Source organism: Adiantum capillus-veneris, chromosome 21 (assembly GCF_014529385.1).
Source record: "Adiantum capillus-veneris isolate H3 chromosome 21, ASM1452938v2, whole genome shotgun sequence".
NCBI classification, from domain to species: domain Eukaryota; kingdom Viridiplantae; phylum Streptophyta; class Polypodiopsida; order Polypodiales; family Pteridaceae; genus Adiantum; species Adiantum capillus-veneris.
In genome coordinates, this window is record NC_140951.1 from 47,211,406 (window position 1) to 47,235,448 (window position 24,043).

Below are 24,043 nucleotides of genomic sequence, written 5' to 3' on the forward strand. Positions count from 1 at the left end.
TCGCACTTTATCCAATTTTTCAGGGTCGACGCGAACTCCATCGCGAGTAATGATGTGACCCAAGTATAGAAGCTCTTTTTTAAAGAATTCACACTTCGAAGCCTTAGCGTAAAGCTTCTCAGTTCTCAGTACCTCTAGAATAGTGCGTATATGCACTAGGTGCTCAGACAAACTTCGGCTCTAAATCAAGATATCATCGAGAAATACAACAACGAAGTTGCCTAAAAATGGTCTCAGCAGATCATTCATCATTTCCTGGAACGTAGCTGGAGCATTGGTCAAACCAAAAGGCAAGACCAAAAACTCGTAGTGACCATAACGCGTATGGAAGCCTGTCTTAGGAATATCTTCCAGTTTGATCCGTATCTAATGATAGCCTGATCGCAGGTCTATCTTCGTAAAATACAACGCTCCATGGAGCCGATCTATCAGATCATCCATGCGCGGGAGCGGATACTTGTTTTTGATAGTGAGCTTATTCAACTCCTTGTAATCCACGCAGAAGCGCATAGTGTTATCCTTCTTTCGAGAAAGTAGTACTTTCGAGAAAGTAGTACTGGCGCTCCCCACGGGGATTTGCTAGGCCCAACAAAACCCCTGTCGAGATAATCCTTCAGCTGTTGCTAAATCTCGTCCTCCTCGGTTTTACTAAAACGATAGGGTTGCTTTGAGAAGGGCTGACTACCAGCCACCAACTCAATGCCATGATCTACTCCTCTCGAAGGCGGCAAGCCAGGAGATAGATCATTAGGAAAAACATCCTTGAAATCAGTCATGATTTCTCGGATAAGGTTGGATTCGTCGGAATCCCCAAGTTCAACAGAAGAACATAATGAATCAAACCAAGCAGATGGTACACATTGATTAAAGTCAACATCAGAAAACTTTGTTTCTTTATACATTTCCAAAGCAGTAACAACTGGTATTGCAAAACCATTTTTTACAGACTTCTGAATACAAAGCGACACAGATACATGAGGCATGTTCTGCTTAACAAAAACAAGAGAGTGATGTACATAGTCTATATACAATGAGTCTTGTTTATCATAAAACCATGGAATTCCTAAAATAACATTTGCTCTGTCCAGGCGCATGATGTGGAAATCCAGGTTCCCTTTGTAATCAGCCAGCTCGAGCGACAAATCTGGAACCATCCGATTCCATACATTCGTATCCACGCCACAAGCCATCTTCACGCGATACTCATGGTCACTGTCCCGCGTCCGCAGGCTCAGTTTCTGCACCAATTTTGCATCCACAAAATTGTGTGAGCTTCCATTATCAAGAAGTACGGTCACGTCGTGACCATTGATCTTCTCGGGAAAACGGAGAAGATCGTGCTTATCAAACACTTTGGTACTAAAAGTACAATTAGTGTATGAGCTGTGCGCTAAGTGATGGATTTCAACTTGAACAACATCAGAGTTACCTGAGATCTCGTGAATTTGAACCGAAGGACGGCCTTGCGGTTTCTGCGTCTTTTTCTTCTTGGGGCAATCCTTGATTTGGTGAGCCGTCTGGCCACATCCGAAGCAAGCCCCTTTCTTCACTGCCTCAGCAACTGAAGCATTTCTGGCTTTCTTCTTCTCCTGAGAAGATCTCGGCGGTGATTTGGACTTATGCTGGAATCGGGGTCGCTTCCTCGAAGCACCCTCACCGGATTGATGGTCTGCAGTTCTTTTCTTCTCATAATTCGCTCCATTTATCAAATGGAACGTCCTGGCCTTGCCACTACATCCTCGACGTCAGTCGGGGCTTTATCCTTAATCAAGGCTCAACGGTAATCTTCATGTAACCCCAGCAAGTACATGTGCACGGCGTGCGTAGAATCCACCTTGCAGAAGGTGAGCGCCTCTTTGAAGGCTGTCGTATATTTATCAAAAGACAGAGTTTTCATCGAAAGACTCTGCAGTTTGGCATAAGCTTTTAAAGGGTCCATTTTGGCGAAATCCCTCTTGAATTTCACGCAAAAATCAGCCTATGTCGTAGGCTTTTCTGTCATGTCACGCCACCAAGTAAGCGCCTTACTGCGCAGATAGAGAGGAATCGTCTGAATCCTCCGTTCATCATGCTCCCCATGGAGATCAAAATATGTGGTCCACTGGTGCAGCCAGTTATTTACGGCCAATTTTGTACACTCCTCTTCACCTAAGGAATTTGTAGTTTTGTACGGAATTGTGGCAGTCGGACCACCCTGCGAACGCCCAAAAGCAGCAATCTGCATCCGCAATTGTTGGAGATGGGTTTCCCCCTCGGAAATGCGCGCAATCATCGACTGAGCCATATTTTCGAGAGTAGAAAGTCGTGAACTAAGCCCCTGTACGACCCCTTCGAGAGAGGCCAAGCGAAGGTTCGTCTCAACATTCGTGTTTTTCAGAGCGGTAACACGCTGGTCGAAACTCTGGAAAGTGCTTGTAATCCATGTGTAGAGAGCATGCATGAATGGAATTTGGATGTTACCTGGCGCGTCGTCACGCTGCACATTTGAGCTGGAGGAATCCATAGCGAAGTGCGTGGAAAAATTGGAAAATTCACGCGAAACCGAGCCTTTTTTGCACTTTTCGGTCGCGAAAAGTTGAAGTTTGAAGAGCTCTACGCGTCGGCGTGAGCGTCTGAACGCGAGCAGGTGAGAGAGAGGAAGCGCGAGAGAGAAGCAGAAGACTTGAAAAATGAGTTCTCTGTAACTTACAAGTCTCTGTAAGTGAGTTTTTTAATAAACTCAGGTTTCAGACTTATTATAAAAAGGTCCAAACTTAAAAGGGCCTTGCCACTTTAAATTAAAAGGCCCACTTAGTAATAAAAAACAAACTTACCTGCAACGTGGAAATAAGGTAGTGCAAGAAAAAATCAAGGGGCGGCAAAAACTTCAACTGACGCGTAGAGAGAAAAATCGCACCCCCCCAGGCTCCTAGATACCCGTGCCCAGCACACGCCAAAGGAGCCAGCGCTTAGCAAATCCTCCACGTTGGAATTGTCCTCTCAGAGAAAAAAAACAACGCAGGACTTCTGTGAAAGCTGCACACTTACACTGGGTGTGCTCAACTCCTTCAGGTACCCAATTACCAGAGAAAGCACATGCTCTCTCTCTCTCTCTCTCTCTCTCTCTGCTTCGCCCAGAGGGACTTACAAAGAGAGGGATTTACAGAGAGAAGTTAAATGTGTTGTATGCTGAATTTAGTCTAAATTCAGTAAATTAAGAAGCAATTCTCTGATTTTCATCGAAAATCAGTAAAATTTATCAGAAACCTTTCAATTTCCAGCATTCCCATCTGTTAATTTGCTGTTTTTTAATTAAAAATCAGCAAAAGAGCGCTAATCCTCACCTGCAAACATGCTTTCGAGAAGAAAAGTAAGTAATTTCAGCAATTTAATCACTAAAAAATTATGCGAACTCGAGGTTCCCCGACTTGAACCGATCCGTAGGTGTGCACACAGTCCCTCGTGCAGCCAAGCCGGCTCTGATACCATGAAACGAACGAAGAGATAAGATCTCCCAGCTACACAGACCGCCTACAGATATGCGTCGGACGAACCACCCGACCATAGCCACCATCCGGCAGCTCCCCCGTGCTGGGGCCAGCGTCCGAGGACGTAGGCGTGCACCTGTAAGACCGAGCGTCCCATACCACCCGGCCTCGCCTCCTCGAGGTGACCTCGCACACTCCTAGCCTCGCGGGCTAACCACTGGCACTTTGCCAGTGGGGTCGATAACTGTAAATGAAGCCTTGGCCTCCCTATTATAATAATGGCCGGCCACACCGGCCGGGTTCACACTACGTCCGCCCGGACATTGGACGCCCATCCCGATGGCATCTAGGCTAGATCCCCTCCTGGGCTAGATCCCCTCCTGTGAGCGGGACATAACACATGTAATGCACCAGGTTACAAGTGCTAATTTGTCACTCACAAAAAAAAAAGGAAAAAACCGTCAGAGATGATCCTATCCTTCACAATAGATAAGATAGATGGACCTTTTCCCGCAACTTGTTCAAGTACAGAACTAACCCTCGCCTCCAAGATACGACAGTTGATGTCTTTTTTCATTTGGGGGTTTCTTTTCTTAATTCTTTTGATGAAGGAAGATTTCCTTAAGGAAGAAGTTCGAGTGAAAGGGTCACATCTCTAAGCCTTTGCAGGATCCAATCTCCAATCGGAATAAGAATCAGACCAAGGAAATTGAGACTTCCCTTGAATAGGGTGTAGACTCGCTAATTTGGGAGTTGGACTGCGAAATTGGAATCAGAACAGGGAACTGTGATTCCCTTAGATAAGATGAGACCCAAAGATGCGACCTTGTTGTATTAGACTCTTTGGTAAGAAACTAAGTTTTTGTTTAGGAGTATAGACCCTCAGACATGAGAGATACGTCTCTCCAAGCAATTCTTGTCATTCAGCAAGCAGAGTTGCGGCTACATCTTCCAATTAGATTCTTGCCATGGTTCAAGCAGCAGGAGGGCTGCTGCTATTGAACTAGATTTCTGCCACGGCTCAAGCAGAATCCGAGGAGGGAAGCTTAGAAGTCCTGCTTCACCATCTTATTTATGTGCTCATTTTGTGTTCATTCTATGCTGGATTGGGGGAAAAAAGAAAGGGAGTGTGTGTGTGTGGATAGAGACGTTAAATATGATACGTCAAGTACGAAAGAAAATGTTGTACGGTACAGAATGTCAACTTTGAAAGGTAAATTACTTACGTACTAAACCATATATATGTTTTACATGTATGCGCGTGTATCTGTGTGATCTTGTATGTGTATGTAAAGTGTGGTTCCTGATTAGATACAATTGTCACTCTCTCATGGCATGTAAAATGTAAATTAAAAAAGTCTCAACTTTTCTGTGACATTCAGAAGTCAAGCAATTGAAGTCAAAACAATCAGTACGCTAGTATTGGATGACCAAGACAGTACAAATTGATTTTAACATCCTTAACAATAGTCCGAAGAATTTATGCAACCCGGGAAGGGGGGGGGGGCAAGATGCTTCCGTGTCCTGAACAGTCCATTTCCCCGTTCATGCACACGAAAATGATAGCAGCTGACAGATGCTTGGTACCTGATTGTTCAATGGAATACACCTGAATAATACTGTTTACGACTGCAGGTTGGAGTGCAGCAGAGGTCAGAAATTCATGAGCATGTTAATGACGGAAAGCATCACAGTGAACGAGAGCATGACCTCAGAAGACGGGTGAAGATCCATTTTATCTGTTATCGAGATGAAAAATAGGATGGAGACATGCTGTGAGGGGCCTCATTTGTTCACAATGTGTTTGATTGGCACACAACCCCTTGTTATTTTGGCGATTGTAAAGTTATGTACATGTTTTAAAAACAAGGCTCAAATCTCCTCATGGCTATTTGTTGTAACTTTTGCAAACAATTTTTTTTTGTTTTAGCTAAGATGCTTACCATGACAACAATCCTCAAATCTCACTTAAAAGTTTCTTGTAATTGGCATAGGATCAAGAGAAATGCCTTCCTCATTTCAGGATGGATTGAGGCTTATGTTGCAAAGGCGCAGAAGGAACAAGGGGCTATCTGATGGCAACTCAACAGATTTCTCAAGCAGAACAATGTCTGAAAGTACAGCCAGCTGGCCTCCTCCAAGACTCAGGGAACATTCTCGTGTGTTTGGAATGGTTAACACTCTGGGAAGCTGCTTTCTACCATCAAGGCAGACATCTGAGGAGCAGGGGACTTCTTTGGATGACACTTCTGGGAAGCCATTTGGGAAGTTCCTTCATGAGAAGAGCTCTGGAACAATATTTTTCACCATAGCTGAGTTAAATAAAGCAACCGATAATTTTTCACCTTTAGTTAAGATTGGTCAAGGAGGATTTGGCACTGTTTACAAAGGCAAGCTTAAGGATGGAAGACTCGTGGCTATTAAGAGGGCCAAGAAGGTATTACAGATCACCTTCTTGTCATACAATTAGTGCATCTGATGACATAGAAGTTGACTGTTGTTTTCATTCATTCATCTCTCAAAGATCACGTGCTCATGCAGAACCATGATGATGCGCAACTTTCAGCTGAATATTGCAATGAATTAAAAACATTGTCCACCATTGATCATTTGAACCTTGTCAAGTTTATTGGGTATGCTGAAGAGGGTCCTGAGCGCATCCTGGTGGTAGAATATGTGACCAATGGCAATTTGCGTCAACATCTTGATGGTATTAATAATGCACTTGTGATGTAGATTAGTGTGTATATGCATCTGTTTTCATATTTGGTTAATTGAAAAGTAGGTCTACCTAATACAATTATTCATGTCTATAGTAGATGGTTGGCAACGAATAGTGTTGAAGTGTAAGTGCATTTTCTTTCACTTAGCACTTACTCAATTTTTTTTTTTTTGTCTTTTGCTTAGTTCATTATTGGAGCTGGATGCACACACTATTCACCATATGCTAACCTCATTAGATTTTTATGCATTAAAAAATTAATATATCAATGATCCAGCACGACAGCATATTCGATTTAGTCTTGGGAACCATACTATGTCTTTATCTCATGTGTAGCAACTTATTCATATTTGAGTAACACTAACCGCCTGACTGTTCATCTATATTTTGCAGGGCAATTTGGCATTGTCCTTGACCTAGCTACACGGTTGGATATTGCCATAGATGTGGCTCATGCTATCACCTATCTTCACCTTTATGCAGGTAAGAAAAAAAACTTACTTTGGTTAATTTTACAGGAATGAAGATTGTATTCAAGATATTTCTCATTTTATGCAGATCAATCCATAATTCATCGTGACATTAAGTCTACAAACATTCTTCTCACAGACAACTTCCGAGCCAAAGTGTCTGACTTTGGCTTCTCACGCATTGGTCCATCAGATTTTAATGCTACTCATGTGTCCACTCAAGTAAAGGGTACTGTTGGGTACGTTGATCCGGAGTACCTTAAGACATATCAACTCACGCAGAAGAGTGATGTGTACTCGTTTGGGGTGCTGCTTGTGGAGCTGTTTACAGGGCGACGTCCTATTGAGCAAAAGCGACAGCCAAAAGAGAGGATAACGACGAAATGGGTGGGTTAAATGCTGAATTATGCACCTTGTTGTGGACACTTTCTCTGGTTCTGATTATTTATGCTAGAAGTACTACATAGCATTATTCGTATCTTAAGTAGATATGGGATGTCATTTTGGTGGAGTGGTATCGTGAATGTCATGGATGAGAATGCTTGGAGATTCTGGGTAATTATCATGAGGGTAAAGGTTTGATGAGCATGATTGGCAGCTATTAGCCATGATGGCCTGTAGGGAGATGAAGAAGCTCTAGAAACAGACGACAGAAATAGGACGCAGTACATGAGCCTGTCTACTGACACCTACAGTTTTCAACACATGAATTTTAGTACCAACACCTACAGTTTCTAGCCCTGTTTTGATTTCACACACATGGACGTTTCCGCTGCCTTCGTGTCACTTGTTTCAGTTTCCGTTTCAATTTTCTGGCAAATATGAAGCCACTATTCTAGCGGGAATTCCACTTGGTCATTAATCACTGACTTGCCTAGTTTACATACAGTGGGCTTCATTGGAGTTGAGTATGCTTTAGCTTGTATTCAGATGGATTTTCCATTGGTATCAGACTTTCTGCAGACACTCTTAGCTCCATTCACAATTCAATGGCTTCTTTGGAGGACTTGTCTTACTATGCAAGGTGGGGAGAGGCTGTTTCAGAGTTCAGTTTGAGAGACTTTAGCTCAGGCTAGTCAATCTCTTGTACAGAATCCCCTTGGCTTTGACAAGAGCATCAGCTCAGACTAGTCAAACTATTGCACGGATCCATTTGGCTTTGACAGAGCATATCATTACTTGTACAGATAGAGGCAGGGGATGGACCTTGCTGGCTTCGGTAAGGATCTTGTTGTTACAGTCACGTTTCTAGGCTCATTACCAGAGTTTCTTTGAGAGATGTAGTCTGGGTGTGATGCTGTGTGAGGGTGGATCACCATCCAATGCTAGATACATCCAACTCTGTTTGCACTCTTCACCCCTCTCTCGCAAAGAATCCTCCTCGGTCAATCTTTCCCTACAATACTTGGTGGGGACATTCTTCAGAGAGTTGTCTTTATTGGGCTCCCAGGTCACTGTTTTTTCTGGTGGTAGAGCAGGATATATGGCAGCTGGATGTACCATAGTTACCGGGGAACGCCCCCTAGCCCCCGTTCCGGCGTTTCGGGGGGGCAGTTCCCTTCCCGAACGTTCCGAAACGTCCCGAAACGTTTGACGTTCCGGGTGGCCAGTGCAAACCGGAACGGCCGTTCCGGAACGTTCCGAACGCCCCCAAAACGTTCCGGAATGCCCCTTGAACGGCCAACGGCTACAAACAAATTTGGCAAAAATTGAAAAAATTGAAGTAAATGTTTGGGCTTCTTTTTGAAGTGTGCAAGGCCTCAAGGACTCATAAAATGCACCCCCCTCCCCCTTTCTCTCCACAAGCTAATCCTCAAGGCTCAAGCTCTCTCCCTCTCACACTCTCAAGATCTCTCCCTCTCAAGACTCACTCTCTCAAGGCTCAAGGCTTTAAGCCTTCAAGCTCTCTTCCTCTCCCTCCCACTCTCTCAAATCTCTCCCTCTCCCTCTCACTCTCTCGAGTCTCTCCCTCCCTCTCTCTCTCTCTCTCTCTCTCTCTCTCTCTCTCACATCATCTAGTCATAGCAAGATTGAATGGTCTTCAAAACGAGTTTTTTGTGAGTATTAGAGTCAAAGCACTCTAATACTCCTTGTATTTAAGCACAAGAAGCTAAAAAATGCACTATTTGGGTGTTTTTTATACCTCCCGTTCCGCGCCGTTCCTGTTCCGAACCCCTAGCCGTTCTCCCGTTCCGCGGGGATCCCGTCGCCGTTCCCGTTCCGCGTTCTGGGTAACTATGGGATGTACATGGCGAGCGGAACGAGCAGAACATCCAGAGCGGAGACAACAAGATAGTTTCCCAGGAGAGATGAGACTCCATACTCAGATGTTAGGCGTAGCGGATGATAAATATGTGAAAGAGATCAAAAAGCACATTGATCCAAGACACCCCTTCCTTACACGGTTGTGCTAGTACTTAGTTTTTTTCCCCCCGAGAAAAAGATATTTCCATTAGTTAATAAAACTGCCCATAGGGCTATAAACCACCTCTACTAGAGAGGGTGACATCAAAAGCATGGGGAGACTCCCAGTGAGTAAACAAAATATGTACAATGAGGCTAAATCACAAGATGGGAGGAGGAAAAGCCACAGAGGTGGCCGATAGTGCCATCTGGGCACATCCTGGTCGAAGGTGAAGAGCCCTGGGCACCAGAGACTTAGGAAGGCTTCTCTGCGCTCCCTCATGCGGTCGGAGCTGCCTTGCAGTTTCTCGAACTGACCCTTGAGAGTATGGATCAAGTCCAGCCAAAAGTCACGAATAGTCTCTGCCGGTGGGACATGGCGAGCCTCGAAGATGTAGAAGCAACTAGCCCGCCAAATGAACCAAAGTGTTAGGCCACAGACGAGCTCCCAACAGACCTCTCTCTTACTGCACCACTCCTGGGGGGGCCTAAGCTCTGTAGCAGGCTGAAGTGTAGGTCGACCCCCCTGGATCACTATCATCCTGCTGGTGGAAGATGGCTCAAATTGGAGCGCAGGGTCCGTGAGGGTGGACCAGGCAGCAGCACCCCAAGTGTACTCTCGTGCTGTGGAGAGAGCTGGCATCAGCCAAAGAACCCGAAGCCAAACCTGCTGTGCCATAGGGCAGTCCCACAGACAGTGACGCTGACTCTCCAAAAGATGGTCGCAGGCTGCCGAAAGGCCACTATGTACCAGCCAGCTCCCCATTGCTTTAGCTCTTTGTGCAACTAGCCATTGAAACAAAGTGACTCACCTCGGCTGTTTGGAGTTCCCCAACCGCTCCCAAAAGCTCGACAAGAACTCAACTGTGAGACCCTCCTCCTGCGAGTGAAGTGCTGCAGCAGGATGAGCCTCTGACGCCCCGGCCGATCAATGTACTGAAAGAAAGGGATCCCAGGATGGTCAGATGAAGAGAAGGGGTCTCTCCAAAGCCACTCTCCTGGGTCCCACTGCACTTGTACCGAAGGGCAACTCTCCCAAGCCCAAAGCCTCCAGTGGCCCGTCTCAAGGTCTGCTGGGTCAGGATATGTGTGAGGCTCTCCCACAGATACCCACTACTTGTATCCTGTGAAAACAACACTCTGCAACCTGTGGAGCCTCTTCTGAGACTCTGTGTAGTCGACCCTCGCCTTGGATCTCGAAGAACATGGGGGGTACCGACTCCGAGCAAGCCCGAACTGCAATGAGGACCTCCAGTCGCGTGAAGGCCCCCATCCATCTTGGAGTTGCTCTCTCTAGAGGGGTGAGCCACTTAGCTGGTAAAGCCTCTGTAATGTCGTGGCACATGCTTTGCACCCCTCTCATGCCCTGTAGCTGGATGCTCTGTACCTTCTCTGGCAAGCCTAAAAACTGAAGCCAGTTGCCTAGAGTGCGGGTTGGGCCCTCTGCCATGGGACCCCAAGAAACGTGAGGCCTTCTACCAACCAAGTGGCCTCTCTGTGTGCAAACCATGGGGTTCCAAACAAGGAGTTGTCTCAAGCGCTCCACCGTGCAAGTGGGCTGGTGCTGCTCCAGGCCACTCCGTAGCTGCTCCCAAGAGCGAAGCAGGCTAGCAGCAAATCGATCCAACTGATGGAAGGGCTCCCAAGGGCCTCCTGCATGAGGCACTCGAGCTCCAAGCCGTTGAAGCAACAACTCCTTTCAGGGCTCCTCCCTTGGAAGCAATCCTCTGACAACAAACTTCCCAAGGGGCTCTGCTTTGTTGTGCGGGGCCTATGATCCCCCCCCCCCTCCCCCCCCCCCCCCCTCTCTCGAACATGGTAGAGTGATGACCTACCAGGCTACTTTGGCCCGGGCTAACTGAGTGTCGCACCCTGACCAAAGAAAATTCCTGATCAGCCTCTCTAATTGGCTGATACTGGAGCTCGAGAAAATCCAGCAAGATGTAATGCACCACCAAGTAGCCAACAACACATGGTTGCTTGGGAGACAAGTCCAGGCCAACTTGGCAACCTTAGTAGCGAACTGCAATCCTTGGGGGAATCCATCTGAAACCCTCACCTGGCGACCAATCAGGTGTAGGAGCAATGCTAACCCAAAAAGCAATTGTCTTCCTCTAGTTGATCAATGCGCTTGACGCACAACAGAACACCTCAAGAGCCTGCTCACATCTGTGCAGATTGGCCTCTTGGCCCTCCAAGTACAAGGCCAAGTCGTCGGCAAACTCAGCGTCAAGCTGCTCATTTGCCCTATAGGGAGCTTAAGACCACGCAGGCCAACCTGTTGAGAAGTCAAGAGTTTGCTCATCGCCTCAGCATAGAACAGAAAGAGGAAGGGGGCAAGAGGGCAACCTTGTTTGATCGAACGCGTGAGCAAGAAACGCTCCCCTTGCCCCCCTGCCAAGAGCACCTGATTGTACGCACGCCTGTAGAGAGCTGACACACCTTTGATCCAAGCATTTGTGAAACCCATCCTGCGTAGAGTGCCCTCCAGGAAGTCCTACTCAACTCTGTCGTAGGCCTTCTTAAAGTCAAGAAGGAGTATGAGCAAGTCCTCTCCTCGGAGACGCGCGATGGTAGACGCCTCCCAAAAAGTGAAGATGTTGTCAAGGATACTACGCTCCTTGACAAAACCTGTCTGAGTCCCATGTATAATGCTCTCTAGTAGTGGCTAAATCCTCAAACTCAAAGCCTTTTCTAGAATTTTGTAGAATGAGTTGAGGATGGTAATGGGTCGCCACAGTCGAATCTCATCCAAGAAGCCTCCCTCCTTGGGAATCAGGTAGATCAAGCCCTCACTCATACTGTCAGGCATCTCGCCAGTGTGCAAAACATACTGGAATGCGTTGCAAAGGTCTGAACCAAAGCATGTCCCAATACTTTAAGAAAAAGCTCCTCCCTTGGACAACTACCACGGGGGAGTGCTTTGAGTGCCTCATGGAGCTCCTCTAGCCGGAGGGGAAGCTCAAGTCTCTGTCGCATCTCCTCGGTAACAAGGCAAGGCATCCTAGCCCAAACCTGCTCTCTGCATGCATCCTGGCGCTTTGACTGAGGCTCAACTAACAACAGATCGCGGTAGAAGTCGGTAGCAACTGCACGCATATCCTCAGGCTCTAAAGCAATTGACCCGTCAGGTCTCCTCAACTGACTAACATTGGTGTGTGCATGGCGTGGCCCCACTGTCTGAGAGAACTCTTTAGTAACCCTGTCACCTACCTGGGTCCACTGAGATGCCTGTCGGTGGAAGGCAAACTCATGGTGCCGCTTGTCAATGCTAGTCAACTCCTGTGCCTAGCCCGCTGCAAAAACTGCTCCTCCAACCGTGGATTGTCTGGATGCTGCTCCTGCATCCTCTGTAAGGAAACAATGCCCCGTCGAAGAAGCTTCTCCTCCTCCCTGGCTGCAGCCAAGCGAGCTGCAACTCCTAAAGGACGAAGCGACTAACCTCTGCTAGTCCACAGGCCACTCTACTTGTAGGGTGTCCTGCATGTCCAGATTCTATCCAAAGTGCCTCCACTCGCTCTGGATCCAGCAAGAACCTCTCAGGGATGCGTAGCATCACACTCCCCCTCCTCTGTCTGTCTGTCACCGTGAGAATCACTGGCGTGTGATTGGAAAAAGTAGTCCCTCCCAGGATGCAAACAGATCCCCCCATGTCACAAATGTGGTCATTCGCGTAGAAGCGATCTATCCTAGATAGATTCACTCCTCCTACCCTGCGGTCAGAGCGAGAGAAAGACAAGCTGTCTGGGACTCTCACAAAACCTGAGTGCTGCCAAACATTAGAAATCCTCATAGTCATACATAGCTGCTCCCAAGCTACCAACTCAGCCCTGTGTACCGTAGCATGGCCACCTCCAATCCTGTCAGAGGGGTCCTCTAACATGTTGAAGTCCCCCTCCCCCAACACACCGCTGCTCTACATGCGGCAAAGACTCAACAATATGAGACCAAAACTTTGCTCGTGCACTTGCTACATTGGGCGCATATATTTTCAGGAAACCCATAAGGCAACCTTGAAACTGCATAGTAATCCACTGAGCTCTGCCTGGCACAATAATACCTCTGCTCACAATGGCCTGCTGCCAAGAATCCGCACTAGTCATACATACCCCTCCCTGGATGCCTCCAGGTCCAAATGCAGTTGAACAAAACGTCTCATAACGACCATGCAAAATTTGACCACATCGTCTAATGTGGCTCTCACACAAATGATGCTCCTGTAGCATAAGAATGTCAATCTCACCACCCACAAGGCATCGCTGAAGCTCCTGATGCAACCGACCCCTCTAACGTTGAAACTGGGGTCCTCCCAATCCATGCACATTCCATGAGACGATCCTCATGGAGTTATGAAAAGAAACAGATGCTGCAATAAGAGCCAACCTCGCTATCTTTGAGGCCGGTTTGGATGGGGAGTAATCCGCATCCGAGCGACCTCTTGACAAGTGCGTCTGAACTAACTGTCCCACCGAGGCCCAGGCCGAGCGTGCAGCCCGTAGGGCTACATCCTCTGTCCAAGAATCCTCATGTACAAATACATAACAAGGGGGGCTGTGAGTGTCAATGCACCACAATGTGCCTGCAACGTGTTGCATCCGGCGTCGTCACACTGAACTTGGCTAAAGGCCAAAGTGTCTGTACCAGATCTGTCACTTCTAGGTCCCTTGTGCGGTGTGAGAACTAAGTGGCCTGGATCTGGAGCCAATCAAGAACTGTGTGCAGGGTCTACTCTGTAGGATCCCTGCCGCACAGCGGAAAGGAGAACCCTACCACTGTGTCTAGAGCCTCAGTGCCTCGAGTTGCTAAAAAGAGGACGTGGACTTGAAAGCAAGCCTCCTCGAGGTTGCGAGAAGGATCACCTAGGAAATGTGTGAAGCTGTAGTCGAAGAAGTCCCATCATCTGTGAATGTCAAAGCTGGTCTAACCCCGAGGGACTGCTGCAAAAGGAGAAGTTTGAACCAGCAGAGGCGGCCTCAGACCAGATTGTCCCTCTCGAGCCATGCGGCTTGTAGCAAAAGCACCACTCAGAGATCGCCTCGCTGCAGATGCTGTGTCTAGACCCTTGCATCTGAGGAGGAGTGTGGGATGGGCTGGGAGATGAGGCTGAGGGCCCCACCGGGGAGAGAGGAGCGGGAGGTCGGGGTGAAGGTGGAGGGGGAGGCGGTGGAGCTGAGGCGAAGGGAGCCTCCTCAAGGGGGTCCTGCTGAAGGGGTTCAAAATGGTTCCCTGTCAGAACCCAATGATGCCGAGTTGTAGGGGGTTGGCCACCAGAGGGAGCAGTGTTGCGAGCCTATCCTTGTCGGTGGCGGCCAGGCACCTGCTGCCAACCGTCAGCTGTCTGATCGCTGGCCTCTGTCGAGGTACCAGCTTGTGTGTCCTGGGTAGCTCTCTTGTTGGGCATGCTCAGCCTTGGGAGATTGCGCATGCGCTGTGGGTCGGGTTCTCCTCCGAGGACAAGCCTTTGCTAAGTGGCCCATTGTTACGTGCACATCTAACCCTATGTGCATGTGGACAAGCTACTTCATGACAAGGGTTCAATTAGCTTAGCTTAGGAAGTGTTCTGGCACTTTTGTGAGTATGTTCGCAGACCGTGCATGTCCCTAGATGCATATCCTCTGGTTGCACACAACATGATCATCAACAGTACCATCAGAATCCATTAGGAGCATTTTACAGTGCTGAAAACTTATTTACCCTATTTTAGCCATTTTCACTTATTATTAATAAGTGACTTTGTTGGGAAACTGGGTAGGGCAATTTGGCTAAGGATCTATATATAAAAAGCTAGCCACCAAGGACCAGCGTTTTTCTCAAGTGCAAATCAGCCCCAGCGTTTTGCAACTTGCAGATCAACCCGGCGACAACAGAATCCATAGCGCTTTTGCAGCAGATGTCCCATCAGCCCTAGCGTTTTTGGAGTTGCATGATCTGCCCTCGTGTTTGCAGTTCCTTGACGACAGATCCTAGATTTGCATCAGCGTTTTCAGTTTTCAGCAGTTAGCCTCCGTACCGCAGCCCCCAAACCTCGCAGACCTCACCTTCCCGCAGCAGATCCTCGCCGCACAGTCAGGTCAGCCAGCGTTTGCAGATTCAGCGCGCTATTTACAGATTTCAGATTCTGCGTTTTCAGCGCATCGTAGTCATCGCTGTCCTCACCGACATAGAGTCAGAATTCAGCAGATACAAGATTTGCAGATTTCAGCCCTTCGCGTTTTTAGCCCGTCTCGTCGCCGTCCTCATTGTCGTCGACATCGTCGGCAAGTCCATTGCATTGTAGAGATTTGTGCAATCAATAGTAGATTGCTCTCGCCATAGAGAGTGGGGCCTTTGGAGGAGGGTTTGACAACATTCTAGTGTCGTATTCTTCTCTCTCTATCTCTCGGTCTCAGCACCTTCATTCACAGTGTTTACCACTTTGTTTGTGATCATTTGCACTCTCTCACTAAAGGAACGGAAGGCTCTCCCTTCCATAAGTAAAAGGAACCCTTGAGCACAGTTTGGAGCACTCATCTTGAGCAAAGTTCAACATTCACATCCGTTGCACCTTACATTGGTATCAGAGCTTTGGCAGTGTTTCTGTATCACTCAAGAAAAGAACCACAAAAAAAAATTTGCTTGTTGCAGTCGCACGTAACCCAAGTCCACTTGGGCGTGTCAATTCCTAATCGTGTTTTGAAGAGTGACAGGAAACCCAAGAAAGAAGGGCTTATCCAGCCTCCCCTTGTTTCTCTTTTCACTCATTGAGAGCTGACCGTGCACTTAGCGGCCGGCCAATCGACGTGAGGTGGGAAAAAGCAACCTTGGTGTGAGCTCAAGGCCGCTAAGGGGTGCGCCCGCGGGAAAGAGAAGAGCTCGGGTAAGCGAGGATCCTTCTCTAACACAGATTGCAAGCGAAAGAAGAACCTCAAGAACTCAAGAACTCAAGAACCCAAGAACCACAAGAACCACAAGAACCTAAGTTCCTCGTGAACTTAAGAACCCAAGACTTCAGTGTATGGTCATTGCCCGAAGCGGAATGGATACTTTGCATGGAGGTGATGAGCATGGAAGCATGAATTTTCCCCACCAGGAGGTGTTTTCGACCCTCCCCCTTCCCATGTACCCCAATGATTGCACCAAATCCTATGGAGGCTTTGGTCAAGACGATCATGGACATGATGTTACAACAAGAAGCGCAACGTGCTGCCTTGGAGTGCGAGCGCGAAGAAAGAAAGGCAATCTTGGATCGTTGGCGCGAAGAAAGAAAAGTAGAATTAGATCGCGAGCGCGAAGAAAGAAAAGCAGAAAGAAAGGCCGACTTGGAGCGTGAGCGTGAGCAAGCACGCTTGGCGGCCGAAGAGAAAAGGGTAGCCTTGGAGCGTGAGCGCTTGGCGGTTGAAGAAAAAAGGGTAGCCTTGGAGCGTGAGCGTGAGCAAGCGCGCTTGGCGATCGAAGAAAGAAAGGCAGCTATTGAGCTTGAGCGTGAGGAAGCACGCGAAGCCCAATGAGTAGCGGCCGAAGACAGACGAGCGGCCTTGGAGTTAGAGCGTGAAGCGCAGAGAGACCAACGCATGCAAGAGTTGGTCCTACAGGTACTACCTCGAAACCCGAGCCGGCCAAAGATGTTGGTGGTTCATCAAGTGGCACAAGCCGAGATTCGGACTCCAACAACCCCGTCACCGAGAAGTTGACGTTCAGTAAGTATGACGGTAAGATGGATGCTACTATTATTCATTCTTGGTTGCGTCAATTTAATGCTTACTTTGCGACAACTAAGAAGACATAAAATAGCAAGGTTCTAACGGCAGCCATGTACCTTGCCGGTGATGCCATTAATTGGTACCACACATGGCAAGAGGCACAGTTGACCGCGCACCTAGAGGCAGCCAACGAAGACACGCCCCTTTCCTTCTATTGGGCCAACTTCTAAGACAAGCTCAAGGCGCGGTTTATGCCACCCCTGTACATAGCACGATTGAAGGACGATTGGCGCAGTCTCAAGCAAAATGGTATGCCAATTATATCTTTTTCTAATCGTGTTTTGCAACTCGGCACCCAATTACGCAAATCGGATGCTGAGGGCAAGGAGGCATTCCTTTATGGATTGGACTAGTATATCAAGTTTGATGTCAAGGTACTCGATCCAATCGATCTCAACAAGGCGGTAGCGATTGCTCTCGCATAAGAGATAAAGCACAATAAGGAAAAGCCCAAGGAAAACAAGACTTCTCCAAGTACCACTCAGACTTCTTAGAACCCTCAGAATGGTAAGAACGGTAACTCAATCTTCCTCTAATTCTTCGGAAAAGTACTCTAGCAATGAATATAAGGTAAAGCTAAAACACCTGCGAAACCTAAGCTAACCCCTGATAAAAAAGTCGCAAAAGGAATTATAGGAGGATACATAACAGCAGAAGAACAAGTCATTTATGCTAAGGAAGGTCGTCGTTATCAATGTCACGTCAAGGGTCACATTAAATCGGCTTGTCCTAAGACAGCCCCACCTAAGGAACCTAAGGCACCTACAGTAACCACAAGCATTTTAATGAACCAAACTGAATCTTCTCATGTTTCTGACACACACATTGATGAGTCTCTCATGAAGTGGTATGGTCATGTGAAGGGTCAACGTTTTGTCATATTGTTTGATCCGGGCAGTATGCATGATGTGATTAGTGTCTCTCTTGTAGAGAGAGCCCGCCTAGAGGTTAGTCAGACATCTCCTCTCGAGGTGTTTGGCTTCGCTCCCGACATGGACTCTCTCATCACGTAAGAGTTCCTTGATGTGTTGTTTACAGTTCAACAAGCTGTTTTCCGTAGAAAATTTGTCGTGTCTTCTCTCTCAGGATGTGATATGCTTTTGGGCATTAGATGGTTTCGTGAGCATAACCCTCTCATTGATCGGGAGGACAACACTCTCACATTAAATGCCAAGAGTGACTCTCCCATGATCATTCGTGTCGAGGAGGGTCTGCATTCTTTGCCTCTCATTTCTCATGTGCAGGTAAAGCGTGAATTACGACGAGGAGCACAAGCGGCATTCATCTATGCCTCTCCAGTTACCCAAAGCATTCAGGCTCCAGACAGGTATTTAGTTGTTTACCAAGTTTAAGCATCTCTTTCTGCAGGATGATCTTCCACCCCGTCTCCCACCCGAGCGGCCGGAGGACCATCGCATCGAGCTTACGGAGGGGGCACAGCCGGTTAGTAAGGCTCCCTACTGTTTGAACAAGACACAGGAAGAAGAGTTAGAGCGGCAACTCACGGAGTTGGTGGCTAGAGGATTCATACGTCCTAGTGTAAGTCCTTTTGCTGCTCCTCTTTTGTTTGTCCTCAAGAAGGATGATTCGTCTCGTTTGTGTCTTGATTATAGGGCATTGAACAAGATGACCGTCAAGAACAAGTTTCCGATACCTCGCATTGAGTATATCCTTGATAGGCTCAATGGAGCAAAGTTTTTCAGTAAGGTCTATTTCAAAAGTGGCTACCATCAGGTAAGGGTCTTCAAAGGCAACATCTACAAGACCGCTTTTCGCACGGACTGAGGGCAATGGGAGTATGTTGTTATGCCATTTGGATTGACATTTGCCGTGGTTACGTTTAAGTGTCTCATGGTAGGCCGTTTCGGCGATATGGTCGGTGTATGTGTGTTCATTTTTCTGGATGATATTCTCATTTTTTCTGCATCATGGAAACAACATGAAAAGGATGTAGAAAGGGTACTAGCCCGTTTGGATGAGTGTCAGCTATACATTGCAGCTAAGAAATCTGAGTTTTGTCTCACTGAAGTTATTTATCTGGGTTATATCATTTCTACAGAAGACGTCAAGCTAGACCCCGTGAAGGTGGAACAAGTACGTAATTGGGATTTGCCGAAAACTGCATATGATGTGCGTTCTTTTCTTGGTTTATGTCAAGGATATAGTTCGCACTTAGAGAATTTTGCACGCATTGCCGCACCTATGACAGATGTTTTGAAAGGGATAAAGACTCGCCAACAGTGGGTGGATTTACCTGAGGCAGCCATTGAGGCTTTCACAACTCTCAAGATTGCGGTGACAGAAGCGCTGTGTTTTATCCTTGCCTCTTGGGATGACCCCTTTGAGGTATGGACAGATGCGAGCAATGTCGCCATAGGCGCTGTGCTTCAACAGCATGGTCGTCCAATAGCTTTGCTTAGTCGGAAGCTCAATATTGCAGAAAAGAACTATTCAGTTTATGATAAAGAACTTTTGTCTGTCATTCACTCTCTTAAGCATTGGAAGCATTTTCTGTACGGTAGAGAGTTTACAGTTTGCACAGATCACCAAGCCCTCAAGTCGCTCTAGTCTATGCCTAGTGCACATTGGAGTGATCGCACGGTGGTCACAATTTATTGAGCAATTTGGAGGTTTGATTGAGTATGTGCCTGGAAAAGCTAACCTTGTTGCAGATGTGTTAAGTCGCAAAGGACAGATCCTGGCTCTTGAGTCAAGATTCACAGTTTCTCTTCAGGGTGTGTCTTTCGACAGCATGAAGAACCAGTATGCGGATTCTGAGTTTGGTAAGCAATGGTTGCAGGCTCTTGCTTCACAAGAGCCAAGCATTTATCTCATTCGTGATGGTTTGTTGTATTTTCGTCAACGTCTATGTGTGTTGCCCTTTCTCAGGACAATTATATTGCATGATGCACATGACTCTCTCACGGGTGGACACAGGGGAATGAACACCACTCTAGAAAAAATAGAAAGATTCTTTTATTGGCCTAAAATGCGAAAAGATGTGTTTCGTTTTGTCACACAGTGCACTATTTGTCAAAAGGTAAAAGCTCCTCGAGGTAAGTAGCAAGGCCTCTTGCTTCCGTTGCCTATTCCCGATAGACCTTTTCAGGATATTTCCATGGATTTTGTGACTAACCTTCCACCTACTTTGCATTCAAGGAACACTCAATGTTTGACAATTGTTGATCGTTTCAGCAAGTTTTGCATGTTGATTCCTTGCAAGGCCACAGTCACCGCACAAGATGCAGCACGGTTGTTGTTCATCAAGCATTGGTACCCCCTTTGTGGTTTGCCAAAATCGATTCTTTCAGATAGGGATGTTAAGTTTATGTCCAATTTTTGGCGCGCACTCTTTGAAAATTCTGGAACTAAGCTGAATTTTTCATCGGCTTTTCATCTATAGTCAGATGGTCAGACAGAGATTTACAATCAGTTGGCTTTTGATGTTTTAAAGTCATATATGCATGATCAATAGTCTCATTGGGAGCTCTATCTTCCATTGGTTCATGCTATTTTGAATGACTCTTTTTCCTTTGCCATTTGTCGAACTCCATATGAGGCAGCCGTCCGTTCCAGTCACTTTTGATTCGCTCGGTCAGTCAAATGCCTGATGCCAATGTTGAAAGTCAGTCGTTGGATGAGATTTCTGAGAGTGTGAAGCTTCGGCTAAGCAAGGCTCATGAGTCTTACTCACGGCAAGCTAATAAGCATCGTCAAGATGTTTCGATCAAGGAAGAGGATTGGGTGTATTTAAGAATCATGAAGCAACGTCTTAAGCAAGTTGGAAAGAAGTGTCCAAAGTTGTCTTTCAGAATGTATGGTCTATTTCCTGTCATTAAAAAGATAAATGAGGTTTCAATGAAATTGTAATTGCCTAATTGATGGTCAATGCACAACATTTTCCATGTTTCTTAGTTGGAAGTGTTTCAAGGAACACCTCCAGAGGACATTTCAGAAGAAGAACTAGAGATCATCGATGAAGCTGAAGTCATGGAGCCGGAGCGAGTGTTGTTGCATTGGTTTCGCCATGGTTCAAAGAAGCAAGTGAGACAATACTTTTTGAAGTTCAAAGATCGAGGCACCCACGAGGCTGTGTGGGTTGATGAAGAGTTTTCCAAAGATTATCCCGAATTGTTGGCAGCCTACAAGGAAGCCATGCAGATTGGTACCAGTACCTCACTTTAAAAAGGAGGGGATGTCACGTGCACATCTAACCCTATGTGCATGTGGACAAGCTACTTCATGACAAGGATTCAGTTAGCTTAGCTTAGGAAGTGTTCTGGCACGAGTCTATCCGCAGACCGTGCATGTCCAGGTGCTTAGAGTAGATGCATATGCTCTGGTTGCACACAGCATGATCATCAACAGTACCATTAGAATCCATCAGGAGCATTTTACAATGCAGAAAATATATTTTTCCTTTTTTAGCCATTTTTCACTTATTATTAATAAGTGACTTTGTCGGGAAACTGGGTAGGGCAATCTGGCTAAGGATCTATATATATAAAAAGCTAGCGCTAGCACTTTTTGGCAGAAGAGGCAGCAAAGACCACAAGTCTGACAATGCACCTTCTCAGCAAGACTCCCCCCGGCAGGCAACCTAGCGTTTTCCACCACCAAGGACCAACGTTTTTCTCAAGTGCAGATCAGCCCGAGCGTTTTGCAACTTGCAGATCAACTGGCGACAACAAAATCCATAGCGTTTGCAGTAGCAGATGTCCCATCAGCCCTAGCGTTTTTGGAGTTGTAGATCAGCCCTAGCGTTTGCAGTTCCTTGACGACAGATCCTAGATTTGCATCAGCATTTTCAGTTTTCAGCTGTTAGCCTCCGTGCCGCAGCCCCCAAACCTCGCAGATCTCACCTTCCCGTAGCAGATCCTCGCCGCACGGTCAGGTCAGCCAGCGTTTGCAGATTCAGCCCACTATTCACAGATTTCAGCATCTGCGTTTTCAGCGCATCGTCGTCATCGCCGTCGTCACCGACATAGAGTCAGAATTCAGCAGATACAAGATTGTTGTTTTGGTTCTGTCTCAGTTGTGTGGTTGCCGACAGTTTTTTGGATTGGTTTTACTGCTCTTTGGTTGTACAGGTTGCCAGACATGGCAGTACGCACGTCAGAATTGAGCTCTTTGTTACGAGATTTGATGGGTCAGATTTCGCTTGGTGGAGCTCGCATATGCTTGATGCATTGACTTGTTTGGGCTAGGCATTGCCACTGCAGGGCAAGGATGCGAGGCCAGAGTCTATGTCTGACAGTGCCTGGGAGGACTTGGGTGCACTAGCGCGGTCGACGATTATGTTGAACCTAGTAGAGTCAGCCTATTGCATAGTTATGCAAGCACATACAACTAGAGATTTACGGCAGCTGTTGTGTCAGAGATATGGCACTTCAAAGTCCAGAGATGCGCCTAGAGCTAGATGTAGGTCTCAGTGACGGAGACTGCGCACTTGTTGGCATTGTGGACACACAGGACACATTCAGAAGCGTTGTTTTCGCAGGATGCGACAGCGCAAACTTCAATACAGGTTGGATGCTTCAGCTTTGACTACATCGGAGGCCGATGTTGTGTATGAGGCTACACACGACGGTGAGGTCGTTCTTGCTTCCATGTTTACTCTTCAGGTTCTCATGTCATGCGATGGCACAGTACCTTCGTAGTGGATGCTAGATACTGATGCTTCATTTCACGTTTCTTCGAGAGCGCAAGTACTTTTGCTCGTATGCTAGCGGTTTGCTTGGATATGTGCTCTTGACTGATGGTTCGGTCCATGACATTGTTGGTGCCGGAGATGTTCAGATGTCATTGCCGAGTGGAGCAATGCTAGTGCTTGAAGGAGTACGAGCGGAAGTGTGACGCGAGAGAGAGTGCGAGAAGAAGAGCACGACGATATGGTGAACTCGCTCTACTGTAATGTGTAGAGCATAGTGAGTTCTTATTAGGTTTTTACAAAAGAATATGTGTACATACTTGGCGGCCCGCCCACTTACCTGGGCGACCACATTGGGCTTTATACCCCAACAACCTCCCACTTAAAGTCCAATGTGGTACTTTAAGTGTGAGAGAAGCTACTATACAAGCTAATATACAAGAGATCTAGAGAAGTGATGTACTACCCTACACCTAACTGCTTGCGAAAATGCGCAAAGCTCTCTGAGGGAAGTCCTTTTGTAAGTAGATCAGCAGGATTTTCTGTGGTGTGAACTTTGACAAGCTGAAGTTGCTTATCCTCGAGCATTTCCCTGATGAAATGATACTTCAGATCCACATGCTGTGTCTTTGAGTGATAAACTGGATTGCGAGCCAATTGTATAGCACTTTGACTATCACAATATAACACAGGCATCTCTTCTTTGATTCCCAAATCTGTTACTAGTCGATTAAGCCAAATTGATTCTTTGCATGCCTCTAATGCTGTAACATATTCAACCTCTGTAGTAGACTGAGTAACACAATCTTGTAATCTAGAACGCCATGATACTGCTCCACCAGCCAATGTAAAGACATACCCTGATGTAGACCTTCGGTTGTCTAAGTCACCTGCATAATCTGAGCCTGTAAAACCTTTACACTTAGCTCCTGACTCCCATAGCATATACGCATACTCTTTGTAGCTTTCAGGTATCTCAATATTCCTTTCACTGCCTCCCAATGTTTCTTGTCTGGGTTTGACATGTATCGACTTACTACTCCCACTGCAAATGCAATGTCTGTGCGAGTAGTAATCATTGCATACATTAAACTACCCACTGCAGACGCATATGGAATCTTATCCATTTCAGCCTGTTCTTCCTCAGACACAAGACAATCTTGTTTGCTAAGTTTCACATATGGTGGCAATGGAACACTCAATGCCTTTTCCTTCTCCATATTGAAACGTTGCAAAACCTTGTCAATATACTCTGTTTGAGATAACCAAATCAACTTCTTTGATCTGTCTTGCCTCACCCATGTCTTTCATGTCAAACGATTTTGGCATCTTTGACTTCAAAGCTGAAATTTCTTTCAAGTGCTTGCCAGCAATCAACTTGTCATCCACATACAAAATAAGGATCAGCCAACTGCCATCCTTAGCCTTCTTTGTATTTAGACTGATCGAACTCACTACGTTTGTAGCCTTGAGAAAGCATAAACTTGTGGAACTTATGGTACCATGCCCTCGGTGATTGTTTGAAGCCATAAAGACTCTTTAACAACTGGCATACCAAATCTTCCTTGCCTTTCTCAACAAACCCTTCTGGC

The 24,043-nt window shown here is 46.7% G+C and overlaps 1 protein-coding gene across 7 annotated transcripts in view; it reads left to right on the forward strand.

Annotated features, from left to right (window-relative positions):
• Window positions 1-24,043, forward strand: part of LOC147430899 (calmodulin-binding receptor-like cytoplasmic kinase 2) — a 45,266-nt gene that overhangs the window by 11,272 nt on the left and 9,951 nt on the right. For 3 of the 7 annotated variants that reach the window (XM_086493431.1, XM_086493432.1, XM_086493436.1), the window contains 5 exons: window positions 5,103-5,189; window positions 5,491-5,904; window positions 6,009-6,177; window positions 6,583-6,672; window positions 6,748-7,046. In XM_086493431.1, the coding sequence (XP_086349557.1) occupies window positions 5,103-5,189; window positions 5,491-5,904; window positions 6,009-6,177; window positions 6,583-6,672; window positions 6,748-7,046 (1,059 nt within the window). Of the gene's footprint in view, window positions 1-5,102; window positions 5,190-5,461; window positions 5,905-6,008; window positions 6,178-6,582; window positions 6,673-6,747; window positions 7,047-24,043 lie in introns of all 7 variants that reach the window. The other 4 variants (XM_086493435.1, XM_086493434.1, XM_086493433.1 and 1 more) reach the window with 3 other exon arrangements.